At 40.6% G+C, this 13,785-nt stretch overlaps 2 protein-coding genes across 4 annotated transcripts; both read right to left on the reverse strand.

The window, feature by feature from the left end:
• Positions 1–852: 852 nt before the first annotated feature.
• On the reverse strand, positions 853–6,279 carry uqcrc2a (ubiquinol-cytochrome c reductase core protein 2a). The gene is made up of 14 exons (XM_067478084.1): positions 6,132–6,279; positions 5,181–5,282; positions 4,939–5,088; positions 4,591–4,655; positions 4,410–4,466; positions 4,149–4,273; positions 3,437–3,534; positions 3,162–3,219; positions 2,740–2,835; positions 2,463–2,662; positions 2,240–2,320; positions 2,062–2,138; positions 1,815–1,968; positions 853–1,149 (listed from the first exon to the last, which is right to left on the reverse strand). Exons 1-14 carry the CDS (start codon positions 6,162–6,164, stop codon positions 1,066–1,068), a joined length of 1,380 nt encoding a protein of 459 aa, XP_067334185.1. The 5' UTR covers positions 6,165–6,279; the 3' UTR covers positions 853–1,065.
• A 690-nt stretch (positions 6,280–6,969) lies between these two features.
• Positions 6,970–13,430, reverse strand: si:ch211-256e16.3 (kelch-like protein 20). 3 transcript variants are annotated; one of them, XM_067475911.1, is made up of 12 exons: positions 13,311–13,430; positions 12,647–12,939; positions 12,437–12,571; positions 12,172–12,363; positions 10,972–11,115; positions 10,411–10,597; positions 9,754–9,900; positions 9,485–9,613; positions 8,882–9,058; positions 8,638–8,784; positions 8,372–8,537; positions 6,970–7,818 (listed from the first exon to the last, which is right to left on the reverse strand). In XM_067475911.1, exons 2-12 carry the CDS (start codon positions 12,926–12,928, stop codon positions 7,662–7,664), a joined length of 1,863 nt encoding a protein of 620 aa, XP_067332012.1. In that variant the 5' UTR covers positions 12,929–12,939; positions 13,311–13,430; the 3' UTR covers positions 6,970–7,661. The 3 variants fall into 3 exon arrangements, with proteins under 3 accessions (XP_067332012.1, XP_067332014.1, XP_067332015.1); XM_067475913.1 differs by having other exon boundaries at positions 13,050–13,386; XM_067475914.1 differs by having other exon boundaries at positions 12,488–12,571; positions 12,647–13,386.
• Positions 13,431–13,785: the final 355 nt, after the last annotated feature.

Raw genomic sequence — 13,785 nt, forward strand, 5'->3', positions numbered from 1 at the left:
TTTAAGGAATTTTGAATTACATTCTTCATTTATACAAGTTGCCTGTACCTCATGTGTAATGCATTTTAAGTCTTTCTAGGACATTGTATTTTGTGTTTGGATTATTCGTTGTTTTGTCTGCCACTGTGTATGTTGTGTGCATGTGCGGGAGTTGCTAAAGTATCAATTGTTGTTTGAAATGTGTTTTTTGTGTTGAGTTTTTAACATTGCTGCTGCATTTTGTCCTGTGTTACTGTGTTTTGCTTCCCAAGCTTTTTTGGGAGTTTTTTTTTTTTTAGATGTAGTTGTAGTGTTTCTAGTTCTACAGAAGTTAATGTCTAAAGCCATGGCCGAAAACTGGTGTGATTAATTCATATAAATGGCGCATTTCATTTCCAGATACAGCATCCAATTATAATGATAGGACCACAAGTCCAAGGCTCACAGTAAGTAAGTCCATTTAGAAATCTGTACCATCAACAGCAAACTAAAACTGAGGTGGGTGTACTTTATTTTAACCAACACTTTGCTTGTAATAGTCTAACTTAACACGGATGTTTTTACTTTTAAAATAATTCTATCTTGATACTTAATACACCGTTTTTACATTTGCACTGACTGCACAAACAAAGCCACGATTGCATTGGTTTACATTTAGGATATCAAGCATTTAACTTTATGCAATTTACAATTCTGCAAGTCATGCTTGTGCTTTAGGGTCCCCCTGCTGGTTAACGAATGGAACAATAAGTAGAAGTGATTTAAATCCTCGCCTGCTCAACAGCTTTTTTACCCTCCACACTTCTGCTACAACACTAAAACCTACATTAACTCTGGACTCGTTCCAAGACACAAGGTCAAACAACAACCAGGCATTATTGCAATTGCTTTAATTTACATAGATGTACAGTTAAATGGACAAATATCCCCAAAGAAAAGTTGCATTATGATTGTCCAGGTCCTTGTTGGTGCTTACACATAACACACCATTGCAGACATTAATCGTTGCAGGCTTTGATGTCCCCTTTCCTCCTGAAGCAGCCAGGCTCAGCATGCCCAAGTTAAAATCAGCAGTTCTAATACAATTCATACTTCATCCAAAAATGGTGTATTAACAAGGTGTCCGCTAGCTGCCATGGTCTTTTTTCCATCCACAAATTGTTTTGCAGCCTATGAGGAAAAGACACAGATTTTGGAGATACTTAATAAGCAATATAAACCCAATACACTCATAAACTAGTGTGCCCTTCCTGTAGTGCTGAATCTGTAAGGTAAGCAATCTATTAGTTGATCCAACCTGACAGAAGAAATTGAAATAGGAGTCATTGTTTCTTATTTTTTTTTATGTTTCAATTACAGTAAATGCAAAATAATCAAATTGTTAATAAAGCAAATTTAAATTTGTCAGTCGCAGGCAGTGCTGTGTATTTCAAACCATTTGTAAAAAACTAGTGTTATGACTGTTTACGGTCTTTTTTTAAACAATGAGACAGCAAATTTTATGTCATATGCCCCCTAATTGGCCAAACAGCAGTTCTGCATATACATATTTTTTTGTTAAGGATACATGGGTTTGTTTAACATAATCTGAACAAATTATTACATCTAAGAGGTCTGAACACAACAGGAGAAGACAGCAAAACATCTGTGGTATTACTGCAGGTTTATATTGTTACCTTTGGCACAGCCTGAGTTTCAGTTTTGCATATAAATTACATGTGGATTGCAGTTACAATATATTGCACTTGAAGACAGAAGCTGATGAGAGTTTCCCATCATCACCTTCTAATTTCAGTGCAATATATGGTAATTGCCTCTACAGCGAAGACACTCACCTTGACAACATCTTCTTGGGTGATTGTGTCTACTGCCTGGAGAACAGTGTCTGGAAGCTGATATGCTGCAGTGTTTAGAGCCTGAGCACCAATCTCCTCCATCAGACCATCTGACCCTTCTATTAACATCAGATACTCTGCTTTCACCTGGTTCCTTTGCAGAGATATCAAATGCAGCATATATTCTTCAGTGAGACCTTGTCCTGTAACATTTGTGTCTACAATAAATACTTCCCAGTGAACTCACTTTGCTCTGGTGATGTCAGCTTCAGACACATTTCCCTGTGCCACAGCGTTCACCTGGGCAATGGCAGCTTTGATCACCTGCAAAGAAAATTGAAACCAGCCAGAGTTTAGTGAAATACCGATTGTGACATCGTTGCACATTTTATATTTGTCTCGGAAGAAATGCATTTAGTAGTCACCTCTCTTGCAGAACCTGCTTGTGCAATGGTATAGACGCCAAACAGCCCAGAGTCAGAATATGAGGCATTGAAGGCTCTGGCCTAAAAGACAACCAGAGGTCCTTTGACATTAACAACAGTTTCTGGATTTATAGCTAAAGTAAAACTGTAAACCAGAGCAAAAAAAAAAAAGAAAAAAAAAGAAAAAAAATGTAACTTTTCGATTTTCTTTATTTTAACTCACATCAAATGGCTGTGTGGTAGCTTTGGCAATTCCCTGGCTCAGTTTACTGGTGATGTTCGAACCCCTCTTTACATGTGGCCCAGTCCCCAGAATCCTTTGCAGCACGCTAAAGGCGTTAGCCTCTACACTACCTGTCACACCACCCTCGCTGGCAATCACTGAATGTACCAACTCTTCGATGTTCTGGACCCGCAGTTCACCTAAACACATTACACTGTTAAAAGATACAGTAATAGTTTTTAAGAGTGTAATATGGTTAATAAACGCAAGCTTTTACCTCCACGGTACACAGATCTAGCAACAGGTGCTCCAGCCCCACTGCGGACACTGAGGAAACTCTCACCCACCTCCCTCAGGACAGAATGCTGTACACCTGGAATCATGTATATCATATAACATTAACATACAATTGTAGAGACATAGGTAACACATTAACTAAAACATTGCCCCCAATCTAGCATAGAATTTCCCGTAAAACAAGGACTCGATGTCGTTGAAGTATAGAAACACAATAACCAATCTATTTTTTGTCACTGCCCTTCAGATAACAATATTTTGATAGTTAGCTTCAAAGTATGCAGACACAATTTACTTGGAAAAGACTGAGTGCTGAGAATTATAAAATAAAGCCTGAAAAGGAAGGAGAGGAGCTGTGACGAAGTGATATAGTCAGAATAGCCTCCACTAGTCAACACTTACCAAGTCCTACAAGAGCCATTCTGCCAGTCGTAAAATTGTCCTGAACAAACGACTGCAGCTATAGAAGGGGATAGAAAGAATAAGGTGTGTAAGAGCTATGCAGAATTTAACAAGTTTTAATCTTGATATGTTTATCTTATTGCCTACTTAAACAATTGTGCTTTAATCAAGAAGGTAGAGAATGATTCAGAAGTGTTAATGACTTTTCTATAAGACCAAACAATTAACAGTGTTGTTTCCTATTTATAAAAAGAGAACAAATGTAAGATTACTACCTGTTTAGGAGAAATACGACCGACCATGTAGTCAGGGCAGTAGAGAGAGTTGGACAAGGCAGTTTTGTATGCTGCTTCATGCAACTTCTCAATTACACCTGCAGGAGAAAATGTGAGGAGGACTCAGTTATCAGCTGGGCACATAAGAGGTTCAACTAACAAACACAGGTGTCTGTTAATTCTCCAACAAGTGTCGACTTAATGTAAGATGCCAATCCTGTCAAGAATCAACAGTCTGCCCTTCAGCCACCTGTAGCTTTTAACTGGGAACACAAACAGCAGTAAAGGATGGATAGTCATTTGACAGGTAGCTGTGTGCTCACACCAAGAGCCACATGGAGAGACAGTGGGAACTAAGGTTTTGTCGCCGTTTTAGGGTGTCTACAGGTAAAAATGTAAGTCTTTTCAAAACCCCTTTAACATTAAATACTAAACTTAATCACAAATTGAAAATATTATTTTTACAAGTAAACACAACTTGAGTTCAAAAGAAACAGTAACGTAAAATGAAAATGCACATGTAATTCAAACTCCTTCAACTCAATTGTCCCAAGTCTTTATAATTTGATGCTTTAAGGTCTTCTTTAATAAATAGCCCATTACATTTTCAATACTTTAAGACCCTGTAGACACCCTGTGTTTGCTTTAATACAAAAAAACGAGACAAGACACTGGAGATAGGAGCTAAATAGTTGCTCTTCCTGATACCGACCTATCTGAGGACACTGCAGAGCCAGCGCCTTGTCAACCTTTACCCTGGATGTCAGTTCTTCTACCTCCCATGGCCGAAACTCCTGAGTGGTGGTCACATTGACCAAAAACTCCAATAGTGAATCTCTAGACACAACAGCAGTTAAAACATACTGAGGTATCAACACAGCCTTGAGGGATTTTTTTTTTAATAAGATGTGTATGCAAAACAGCAGTAAGCAAAATAACACCACAACCCTGACATAACCATAGATGCACTTACAGGTCATCTCTCAAACAGTTTGCAGTGTAGGCCAGTGTCTCTCTTGATGATGTCACACTGCAGGTAAACAAAAAGGCAGCTGGTTTAGTGTGGTGGGCTATGTTTACCTTGTTATCCTGCTGTTTAGGTATAGCATGAAGCAGGAACTGTCAGTGTGTATGTTCAGAGTATCCTTACTGACCTCAGGCTACCCCCCAGTGCTTCAATGCCACGACAGATCTTGAAGGCTGATGCACCCTTAGTCGTCTACAAACAGAGAAAAAGGTCTGAATTTAAAAAAATGTAAAAATTTGTACATGGAAGGTGAGACAAATGTATATTGGTAACCGGAGGGGGAAGATTCTGCTTTATAAAGTTCAGTTATCTGAAACTGTGTTCTTGACAAAATGAACTGCAACGACTTACAGGTTTTCTAGTTTGTCATGCCATCTTTGCAACACTATCTCACTGTACCCATACAGTTAATGGAATCCGGTGAACATAATTTATTTAACAGTTTCGCTAAAGTTGTTTCACATTCACAAAATACCAGGTTTGCAGCCAGTCGTAGAACATGGGAGACACCCTGGTTTTCCAAAGTTTCATAGCGACTCCCAGCTTTCGCAAACACACCCACACTGGACAAGGGGGAGTAGTTCTCCACTGATGCTATCACCAAGCCATTTGGGAGCTTGGACACCTGATGAAGCAAAGTAAGATGCAAGATGTTATTGGAAAACTTTACATATAAACCGGAACAGCTGTTCATTTGTGGATGAGAGCTGCACATACCTGGATATTTTGAGGAGGGAAAGGGGCAGCTGTGGAGGGTTTCTGGCCTGTGAGGGGTTCGGTCAGAGCTACACTCCACCTCGCAGCAGCATAGCAGCGCTTCTGGTGACAGCAAATTAAAAACTGAATTTATTTGCAGCGCTTCGTCTAAGAGCATCGGGAACAAGGACATGCTTCATCCATCACCTATCCTTGACTTAACCTCAGGCAGTCTAAGCATTAGGGAACTGTGAAGGTTTTACTTTCACCCTCAAGTGCACCATACGTGAATACCACTGAATACCACTCCCAGAGGATCACAAGATAAATCTGACAAGGTACATAAATGAATAACATTGTTTACATGTTTCTTCTATGTACAGTATAAATTGTTGAGATATTTTACTTTGACTAGCCACCATGTATTATTTAGACTAAAACAAGGAAATTAGCTTTTGAAAGCAATGATATTCCAACAGAAATTCACAACTTATACACGTGCAACTGAAAAACAACTGTCCGGGAAGTTTGCTATTTTAGGTTGTGCAAAATTCTCTGAACCTATTCAAATGGATCATATATTTAAAAAAATAATTTTTAATGTCAGACTGATGTCATTACGGTCTTGATGTTGTCCTCTGATGTGTTTTTCCTTTAAGACACTTCAGAAATGACCTTCAAATTTGTTCCCGCTGAGCAAAGAGAAACAGAAGCTAAGACAAGCGGCTAGAGTCGATTGAACCGGGCTGTTTTACTACGCGTGAATGACCCAGGAATAACGGGTTTCTAACGTTAACTAATCTTACACACTGACAAAATGGTAAATTAGATCAACCAGCTGTTGTTAGCCTCTTAGAAAGCTGACTAGCCAGCGGGATGACAGCAGCTGCGGTTTGACTTTTAATTCAGTTTGAGCACCGCAGTCCTGTCGGTTACACAGCTCAGAGCAAACCGAGAAACGACAGGACTCACGGGGAGATTATTCAGAGACAGAACTCCTCTCATGACTCCAGACTCTCTCCTTCACCCGGTGCAGAAAGAGCGAAACCCAATATGGTGTCAGGCTGGAGTCCTACCCACAATCCACTGCGCCGAGCTGCCGTTCAAAGATGATTAGGATGTCAAGATAAAAACGTTGAACTACAGCAACGTACTGGATTTACTAAAACTGTTGTTCCCATTTCTACTCCTCAAGGATCCGTGCTCTGCTTGTTTTCCAATTAACCCAACAGTACCCATCGCTAATTGCCCCAATCAGGTGTGTTGTGACACCCGACACCATCTTAAATGAATGAGAAGTGGGAAAGACAAAGTGATTTGGTATCTTCCTGCTTCTCAATGACTGAACACACCTGATCCAGGTACTAAGCCGTCTAGTGCTGGGTTAGTTGTTCAACAAGAAGGGCAGGGGTACTCGAGGACCAAGGTTGAGAACTATAACAAATATTTTTAGAGACCTATCTTGTACAACCCTATCTCATGATAATAGGTTCTTCTAAATGTACAGGAATTTAGACTGAGAATAGTAGCTACAATCATTTTGACCTATTATTTTTTTTAAATCCTAACCATTTATGCTTTTATCTTATTTGCTTAGCAGAGACTGACCTAATTCATGCCCACTTGTATCTTTTTAATTAAATGTATTCTGCAACTACACTTTAAAGGTTGAACAAATGAAAAACAATTGTATTAAAGTTGTGAAATGGGAGTTGAACATGCAAACTAAATAGGTAGTCTACAAAAAAAACTGCACTCTTTCTTCATTTGTTGATTATAAGTGAAATCACACACACACACAAACACACAATGAAATAAACATCTTTATTAGAACCCAACTAGACTTGAATTCACTAGAATGCATAATGCACACTACATTACAAAAATATACTCAACATATTACAGATATTAAAGACAATCATTGAGAACTTACAAAAACACTGCTCACATATAAACATATTTTCACAGGAAACCGTCAAAAATATGTTTCAGGTCTTTGGCTGATAAAGCATATTTTTAGAGAGTGAAATATTTACCACAACTGTTTTGTTTTTATAAGGTCATCCTCACAGCTGGACACATCCCAATAAATACATCACATAATCATCATACAAAAATACACTATGTTGGCTGGGAAAACTTTCACAGATTTGAGGTGCTTACATTAGAACAGCACCCTCAACATACTCACATCCTACAGAGTGACCTCAGACTGCTGACTGAGTCGTCATCCTTGACTTGTAGGCTGATGATATTTCCTTTCTTGGCACGCCAAAGGAGCAAAGTGAGAAATACTCATTCTACAAGCAGTCATTGGAGAAAAAAAGAGAAAAAAAAAAAACTTCTGCCACCAGTAACACCTCAACAGCTCAAACACCACTCTGCTTAAATCCAGGCCCACTTCGCAGCACACTGATCTCCACAGGTGTGAGCTTTATAGTGCACCATCCCCAGTGTGGGTGCAAATGATAACCAAGCAAGATTCTTCCACAATGTCCTGCCTCAGTTCTCATTTGGCGTCCCAGGACAGCTGCTAATGTGGATGTCCTTCCTCAGCTGTAGAGAGACACAACTGAGCCAGCTACGACTAGTGGGCATCTCCCCGACAATTTCCCAGGTGTCTGTGTCATCACAGTACCTCTCAATAGTGTCATGATATCTGCACATAAAGGGTGGTCCACAATTATTAAGTTGTAAATTCAACAGTAGTCTCAAGTAGTAATGCGGTTCTACAAAAAGCAGCAAATAAGATTTTGTCCTCCTGTTCCTAATCTCAGTAAAAATGTTCCAGGTTGTCAAGACCCACAGGAACTAAATAGTAAAGACCTACGTACATTTCTCACTGCATTTTACCTAGCATGAGGACACCGTGAAGAGGGGGTAAAATAGTCCTATATGTTTTATATGCTATTCTATTGCAAGAACTTAGATAGCAGAGGTATACAAAAGTGCAAGTACATTTGTATAAACAATCTGCATTTGTATATTTCTTGCCAAGTGAACTAAAAGTGAAAGTAACAAAATGCAATGAAGTACCTCAAAATTATATTTTCTTACAGTACTTGAGTAAATGCACTTAGCTACTTTCTAACTCTGGCAGGAACTCAAGCAGAGAAACTGAAGCCAGACCCTAGTTCCTTCTTTCCAAATTGCAGGAATTGTTCTAATATTAGTAAAAAATAATAATACAACTTTGGTGAATGACCCCTCACCTGTCCCATCCTTCTTCTCCTCCCAGAACGTAGATCTTTCCATCCACCACTGCAGCACCAGGTCGGTAGCGCCTTTCTTTCATGGGAGCACACATGGTCCACTGGTTGGTCTTGGGATTGTAACACTCCACCTTATCTGTGTTCTCTGTGGAAGCGTGCCATCCACCTAGAGGAAATAACACAATTTCACAAGAGAAATAACTGTCTGCTTTGGTTGATTTTAAAGGGGTGTGAAGAAAAGTGCTGAAAGCTAAAAGTTGTTTTACCTATAACATAGATCTTTCCTTTGAGGGTGCAAGCAGCAGAACCAGAGCGAGCAATCTGCATCGGGGCAACTTCTGTCCATACACAGGTTTTAGGGTTGTAGACCTGAGCGAGATCTGTGCCATCTCCATCCTCTAGAACCGCCCCACCTACCGGAACACACACAGACAGAAAAAAAACGTAAAAATCTTTTGTAAAACAATATATTTGAAATAAAAAGCCAATCCTCAAAAACAGCCTGTCTACCAGTAACATAAAGCAGCCCATCCAAGGCCACCACAGCAGGACTTGTGACAGCCATCTTCACAGACTCAGTGAACTGCCAGGAGTTGGTGTGGGGGTTGTAGCACTCGACAGAGTCCAGACGAGAGCGTCCTTCCCACCCTCCCACTGCATAGACGAAACCATCCAGCATCACCAGGCCTGAGAGGAGAGGGCGGAGCGAGAATATTTTACATCAACATGAGATACATACACTAAATTTAAATATAGAGCTTCTAATTTGTCTTCAACTTTGAGATTAGTGCAATTGGTGACTCTAAATTGCTCATAGGTGTAAGTGTAAATAGTTGTCCATATGTATATGTCCCTCTTTGTTTTCCCTGAGATAGACTGGCCACCTGTCCAGGATGCACTTTGCCTTTTGCCCAATGACAGCTGGCATAGGCTCGAGCCCCCCCAAGACCCTGAACAGGATAAGTGGTTAAGATAATGGATGGATGTATGTGATGAGCCCTATTGATCAGGATTTGTAGAAGCTGCTGCTGCTGCTGTTTCTGTTGTAACAAAACTGACCAAATGTACAACATAGTATACCGTACTTTATTAAACGTCATATTGCGTCCTTACCTAACTCGGATCGAGCCACATTCATGGGAGCCATCTCCATCCAGGAGTCGAAGCAGGGGTCATAGCGCCACATCTCCCTACTGGCTGAACCGTCAGGAAACTCTCCTCCTGCCAAATACAGAGTTGAGTCTGCACAGAAACAGAGAGGAGGAGGAGTAGTGGGATAGGATGGAAAGATACAAGTAATTTAACATGTGCAGCTAGGTAGAGTTTCTCATTTCATAGGGAACTCAATATAAGGTCACTTTTGAGTTTAAATCATTCCGTACCTGACACGACCAGGCCATGTTTGCTTACAGCGAAGGGCAGACAGGCCAGGTTCTTCCACTGACTCGTCAAAGGATCGAAGCTCTCGACGCTGCGTAGCACCACCTTGTCATCCTCTCCGCCAACTGTCACTATCACTTCAGCTGTCCCTGTCGCCACAGGAACAAGATGAAAAACAGAAAGGAGTGAGGCCAGTCACGCATGTCTTTGGACGGATGTTAATACATAACAAATAACACTGTAAGAGACAATATAGTGATGTCTAAGGCTGCAGCCAATGGTTATTTTCATCATTTAATAGTCTGTTAATAATTTTATCATTTTAAAAAGTTTCAGAATCAGTTTCTCAAATCCCAAACTGACATATTAAGATGTCTTGTCCATAACCAAGTAATATGTGGTTTAGCATCATAGACCAATTCAAACCAGCAAACATTTGTTAGACTGATGTTAAACAGATTGTCTCTCTTTACATAAAATAATCACAATATAGCAAGTGACAAATTAACTGACACCAGGATACAAACATTTGAAAAATTTTAAGCATAACAAGAGAAATGCACGCATACACACGCACACACACCCACACCACCAAATTAAAAGATTCGGTAAAAATGTCCAGTAACTAAATGGTTCTCTGTTATTGTGAATGTGTTCACCTGTGGACCTGCGTGGCCGTGCCCTTGGGCAGTAGAGCTCACTACGGCGGTCCTTTAGCAGCAGGTAGTCCTTGGCCTCAGAGATGAGCCTCTGGCAGATCTGGTTCTCCTTTACTACATCCAAGGACTCAATCACATCATGGAGGTAGTAGGGGCTGATGAGAGGCAGACGGATGTGCTCGAGGACCTTTTATGAACACAGTAAAGGAAATCTGTTTAACATAGACAGTTGATCTTAATAACAACCACTGTACCTCAAGTACAACAAAAATTTGGGATACATTAATATATCATCTAACCATCCTACCAAACACAGGACCAAGTGTTCAAGTGTGACTTTCAATTCCTTTTGGAGAAATATGCCGTTAGTCTTGTGGGAAAATTTATGATCCTGACCAGAAGTTTCATGGGATTATAGAAGAGTACCAGAGAGTTAAAGTTGTTAAAGCAGGGAGAATTAGTGAGGATTTACAGTACATTTAGATAAAGCAGAGAACAATGTATATTTTCTTGTGACAAATGAACACGATAAATAAAAAAGTAAATGCAAGTGAATCTGACCTTTTCAAAGCTCTGTTTGCGAGAGGGGCATTTAGTCAACCACAACATGGCAGCCTCAAACACCATCTCCTCTTTAGGCACATTGAGATCATCACTGGCAATAATTTCAGTCAGTTTGTCCACACACAGTGACAGGAATTCCTCCTGTTGGGGAGAAATGGGAAGTATTACAGCAGAATTCTTAAAATAAAGAAACTACTACTGACAGGCAGGTGGATTGTCTTTGTTAAGCTCTTCCCACATGAAACTCATAGCACTGGCAGGTTTAATTATGCTGCTTTGTTGTAATTTCATGGTGATGAGTAGTTTTTATACACTAGTTTTGAACCTCCGACCCGATGGGCGGCCACTTTACTACTGCTGCTTCCCCTCTGAACACCTCATCTTGAATTCTCACATTGAGGCAATTTTTACCAATATTTTTGTATACAAATGGCAAATAATACATGGTTTTAGCCCTAATGATGATATTCTGTACATTGTAAGGCAAATACAGTTACTTTTGCAAAAGTGGCTCAGTAGGTCTCCCTGCAGGAAAACGTTTGGTCACAAAATACTAATTTCCTAATGCATGAGCCATTTATTAATTTGACAGTGGAAACTCATCTTAAATCTTAAGATAGGTGGAGTATAAGATTTGGCATTACAGCAAATCCTAACTAACTTACCATCGTATCTTTATATTTGATAATTACTCAGGTTTAACAAAATCCGAAATACTTAATCCAACATAAGTTATGAACTTTTATTTCTGTTACCTAGCAACTGATGCTACTTCTCTCATCTTGCCAACTTAATTTGGAATCCTCTAGATATTCTTATCAAAACAATAATACAACAAAAACAAAAAGACACTTCAATTTAAAGAAGATGAGAGATGTTTTCTCTCAGAGATGTTTTTTTAGGAAAATTACATCACCATCCACATCCCCAGCCATGCAGTGCCGGTCCCAAGCCCGGTAGAAGCAACCACACTAATTTATCCGGGCACGGAACCAGCACCTAAGGTGGCCCTATGTGGCTGGGTGGGGCAACTCATGGTGGGGTGGGATTCAAACACGTAGACCCCTGTTACTACTGCTACCACTATATAAAACATATGATTGAAGATTTCACCCACTCTCTTTGGACACTGCAGCAAACTCATCATTGTCCAGGGGTGAGACTGAAAAATAAAGCCTGGCTTCATCAGCCACTCACCTGCTGATAAACACTGCTGAAGTGCTCAAGAATGTATTCCATGCTGCGTTTCTCCAGCACCTTACAGGAATGGGCCTCTGCGAAGCAGTGAATCCCAACGCAGTTCATCTCATCCATCTGACGCTCCATGAAATGACAACAAGCTTCTCTAACAGCCATCACGTCAAGCAGATTGGCTGCTGCCAGCAATGCCTAGATCGAATTAAATTAGCTTTTTAGCACATGAGTTGTTTAGGCAGAGAAAAGCTGAGAGCAGATGCTTTACCTGAACATTTGCTTTAGAAATGTAGACCTCTGATGTGTAGGCGTAGCTCACCAGCATGCCAATCATCTGAGGTTCAACACCATTAATGGCAACTCGCTCCTGTTTAGACTCTATCAGATCAGTGGAAAACATGGCCTGTGGAGAAGGAAATATACACTTCATAGTTATGTTTTGATAGGAATGCACGTGTCGGAGGAAAGCTGTGTTTACCTGGAAGTAAGAGCTAAAAGATGCCAGCACAATGCGATGGCAGGGGAACTCCTGTCCTCCACAGCACAGAGTCACATCGCAGAAGGCGTTGTTGAGCCTCAGACTGTTGAGGCCCTGCAGGACAGTGCTGGGGTGCCTGGTCTCCACAAACAGGTAGTCCTCGCTGGTCAGGGCGGAGAGAGGAGGAGCAGCGGCGACACTGGCGTCCTCCTGGACCGGGAAGGTGACGTTCATAGTGGACAGCGGGGGCAAACCGGCGTTGACTGCAATAATTTCAGCCATGTCTCACATTGCTAGGCAAGAATAGGAGACAAAACCAGAGCCAGTGAGGACACACTGGACCCTGAATCTCACACCAATTACTACAGTTAAGTTACTACAGATTTGAAGACTCGCTGCTTACGTGCTTCTCAGCAAAATCGCTCACATGAGCTCTAATCTGATACTTAAACTGTTGAGAGGTAGTGAAACGAAAACGAAAAAGAAACGAGGCGCAGAGACAGTCTGGGATTGTTTATGGACGGTAGCTCCCTAATGAGGCTTAGCACAGACGAAAAACGAGCTGGTTTCTATCGAGCCTCACTACTCTGTCGTTTCGGGAAGATTGGTCTGACGACCAGAGTGAAAATAAGCGCTGAGCACGCGTGACAGCGACAAATGTTACCTGTTAAACATAGTCGTGACTGCCCCACAGTGCAAACACACTCTCCCACATAAATACACAGAAGACGGTTAACTCCTCTGACCGGAGGCTCCTCCCTCCTCCGCAGCGCTAGTCAAGATGATTCGCTCCCGAGTGTTTCCGGTTTCGCACATTTTGATTAAAGGATGGAGACAGTATGAATTTGCGCTCATGTGATTATAATCTGATGAATCACTCATCAGAAAAGTAACCAGTAACTGTTTTCGTAAAAGGATTTGTGCAAAAATACCTAAAAACGTCATGTAATGAACAGGATCATGTGACTTGATTAACAGCCAAAACAAGATATTTTAAGAAATCAACTAAATACATTGCTGGATGATCTAATGATATGGTACAGTGATAGTGTCATGTAGTAGTGTAAGACTCAGAGGGACCTTTCACTGCTTTTTAATTTTTTAAAGCTTTTTGTATTCATACATTAAGTAAAATTTTG

Source organism: Channa argus, chromosome 15 (genome assembly GCF_033026475.1).
Source record: "Channa argus isolate prfri chromosome 15, Channa argus male v1.0, whole genome shotgun sequence".
NCBI lineage: Eukaryota > Metazoa > Chordata > Actinopteri > Anabantiformes > Channidae > Channa > Channa argus.

Bases quoted from the DNA above. Each gene is read 5' to 3' on its own strand.
- uqcrc2a (XM_067478084.1), bottom strand. From the start codon at position 6,164: ATGAGAGGAGTTCTGTCTCTGAATAATCTCCCC. The intron at 4,467-4,590 runs GTCAGTAAGGAT...GTTTACCTGCAG, and splicing joins GCACTGGGGGGTAGCCTGAG to TGTGACATCATCAAGAGAGA. The intron at 2,836-3,161 runs GTAAGTGTTGAC...ACATGATTCCAG, and splicing joins AATGGCTCTTGTAGGACTTG to GTGTACAGCATTCTGTCCTG.
- si:ch211-256e16.3 (XM_067475911.1), bottom strand. From the start codon at position 12,928: ATGGCTGAAATTATTGCAGTCAACGCCGGTTTGCCCCCGCTGTCCACT. The intron at 9,059-9,484 runs GTAAGGACGCAA...CTCTCCTCTCAG, and splicing joins TGTGGCTCGATCCGAGTTAG to GCCTGGTGATGCTGGATGGT. The intron at 8,785-8,881 runs GTAGACAGGCTG...GTGTTCCGGTAG, and splicing joins TGGGCTGCTTTATGTTACTG to GTGGGGCGGTTCTAGAGGAT.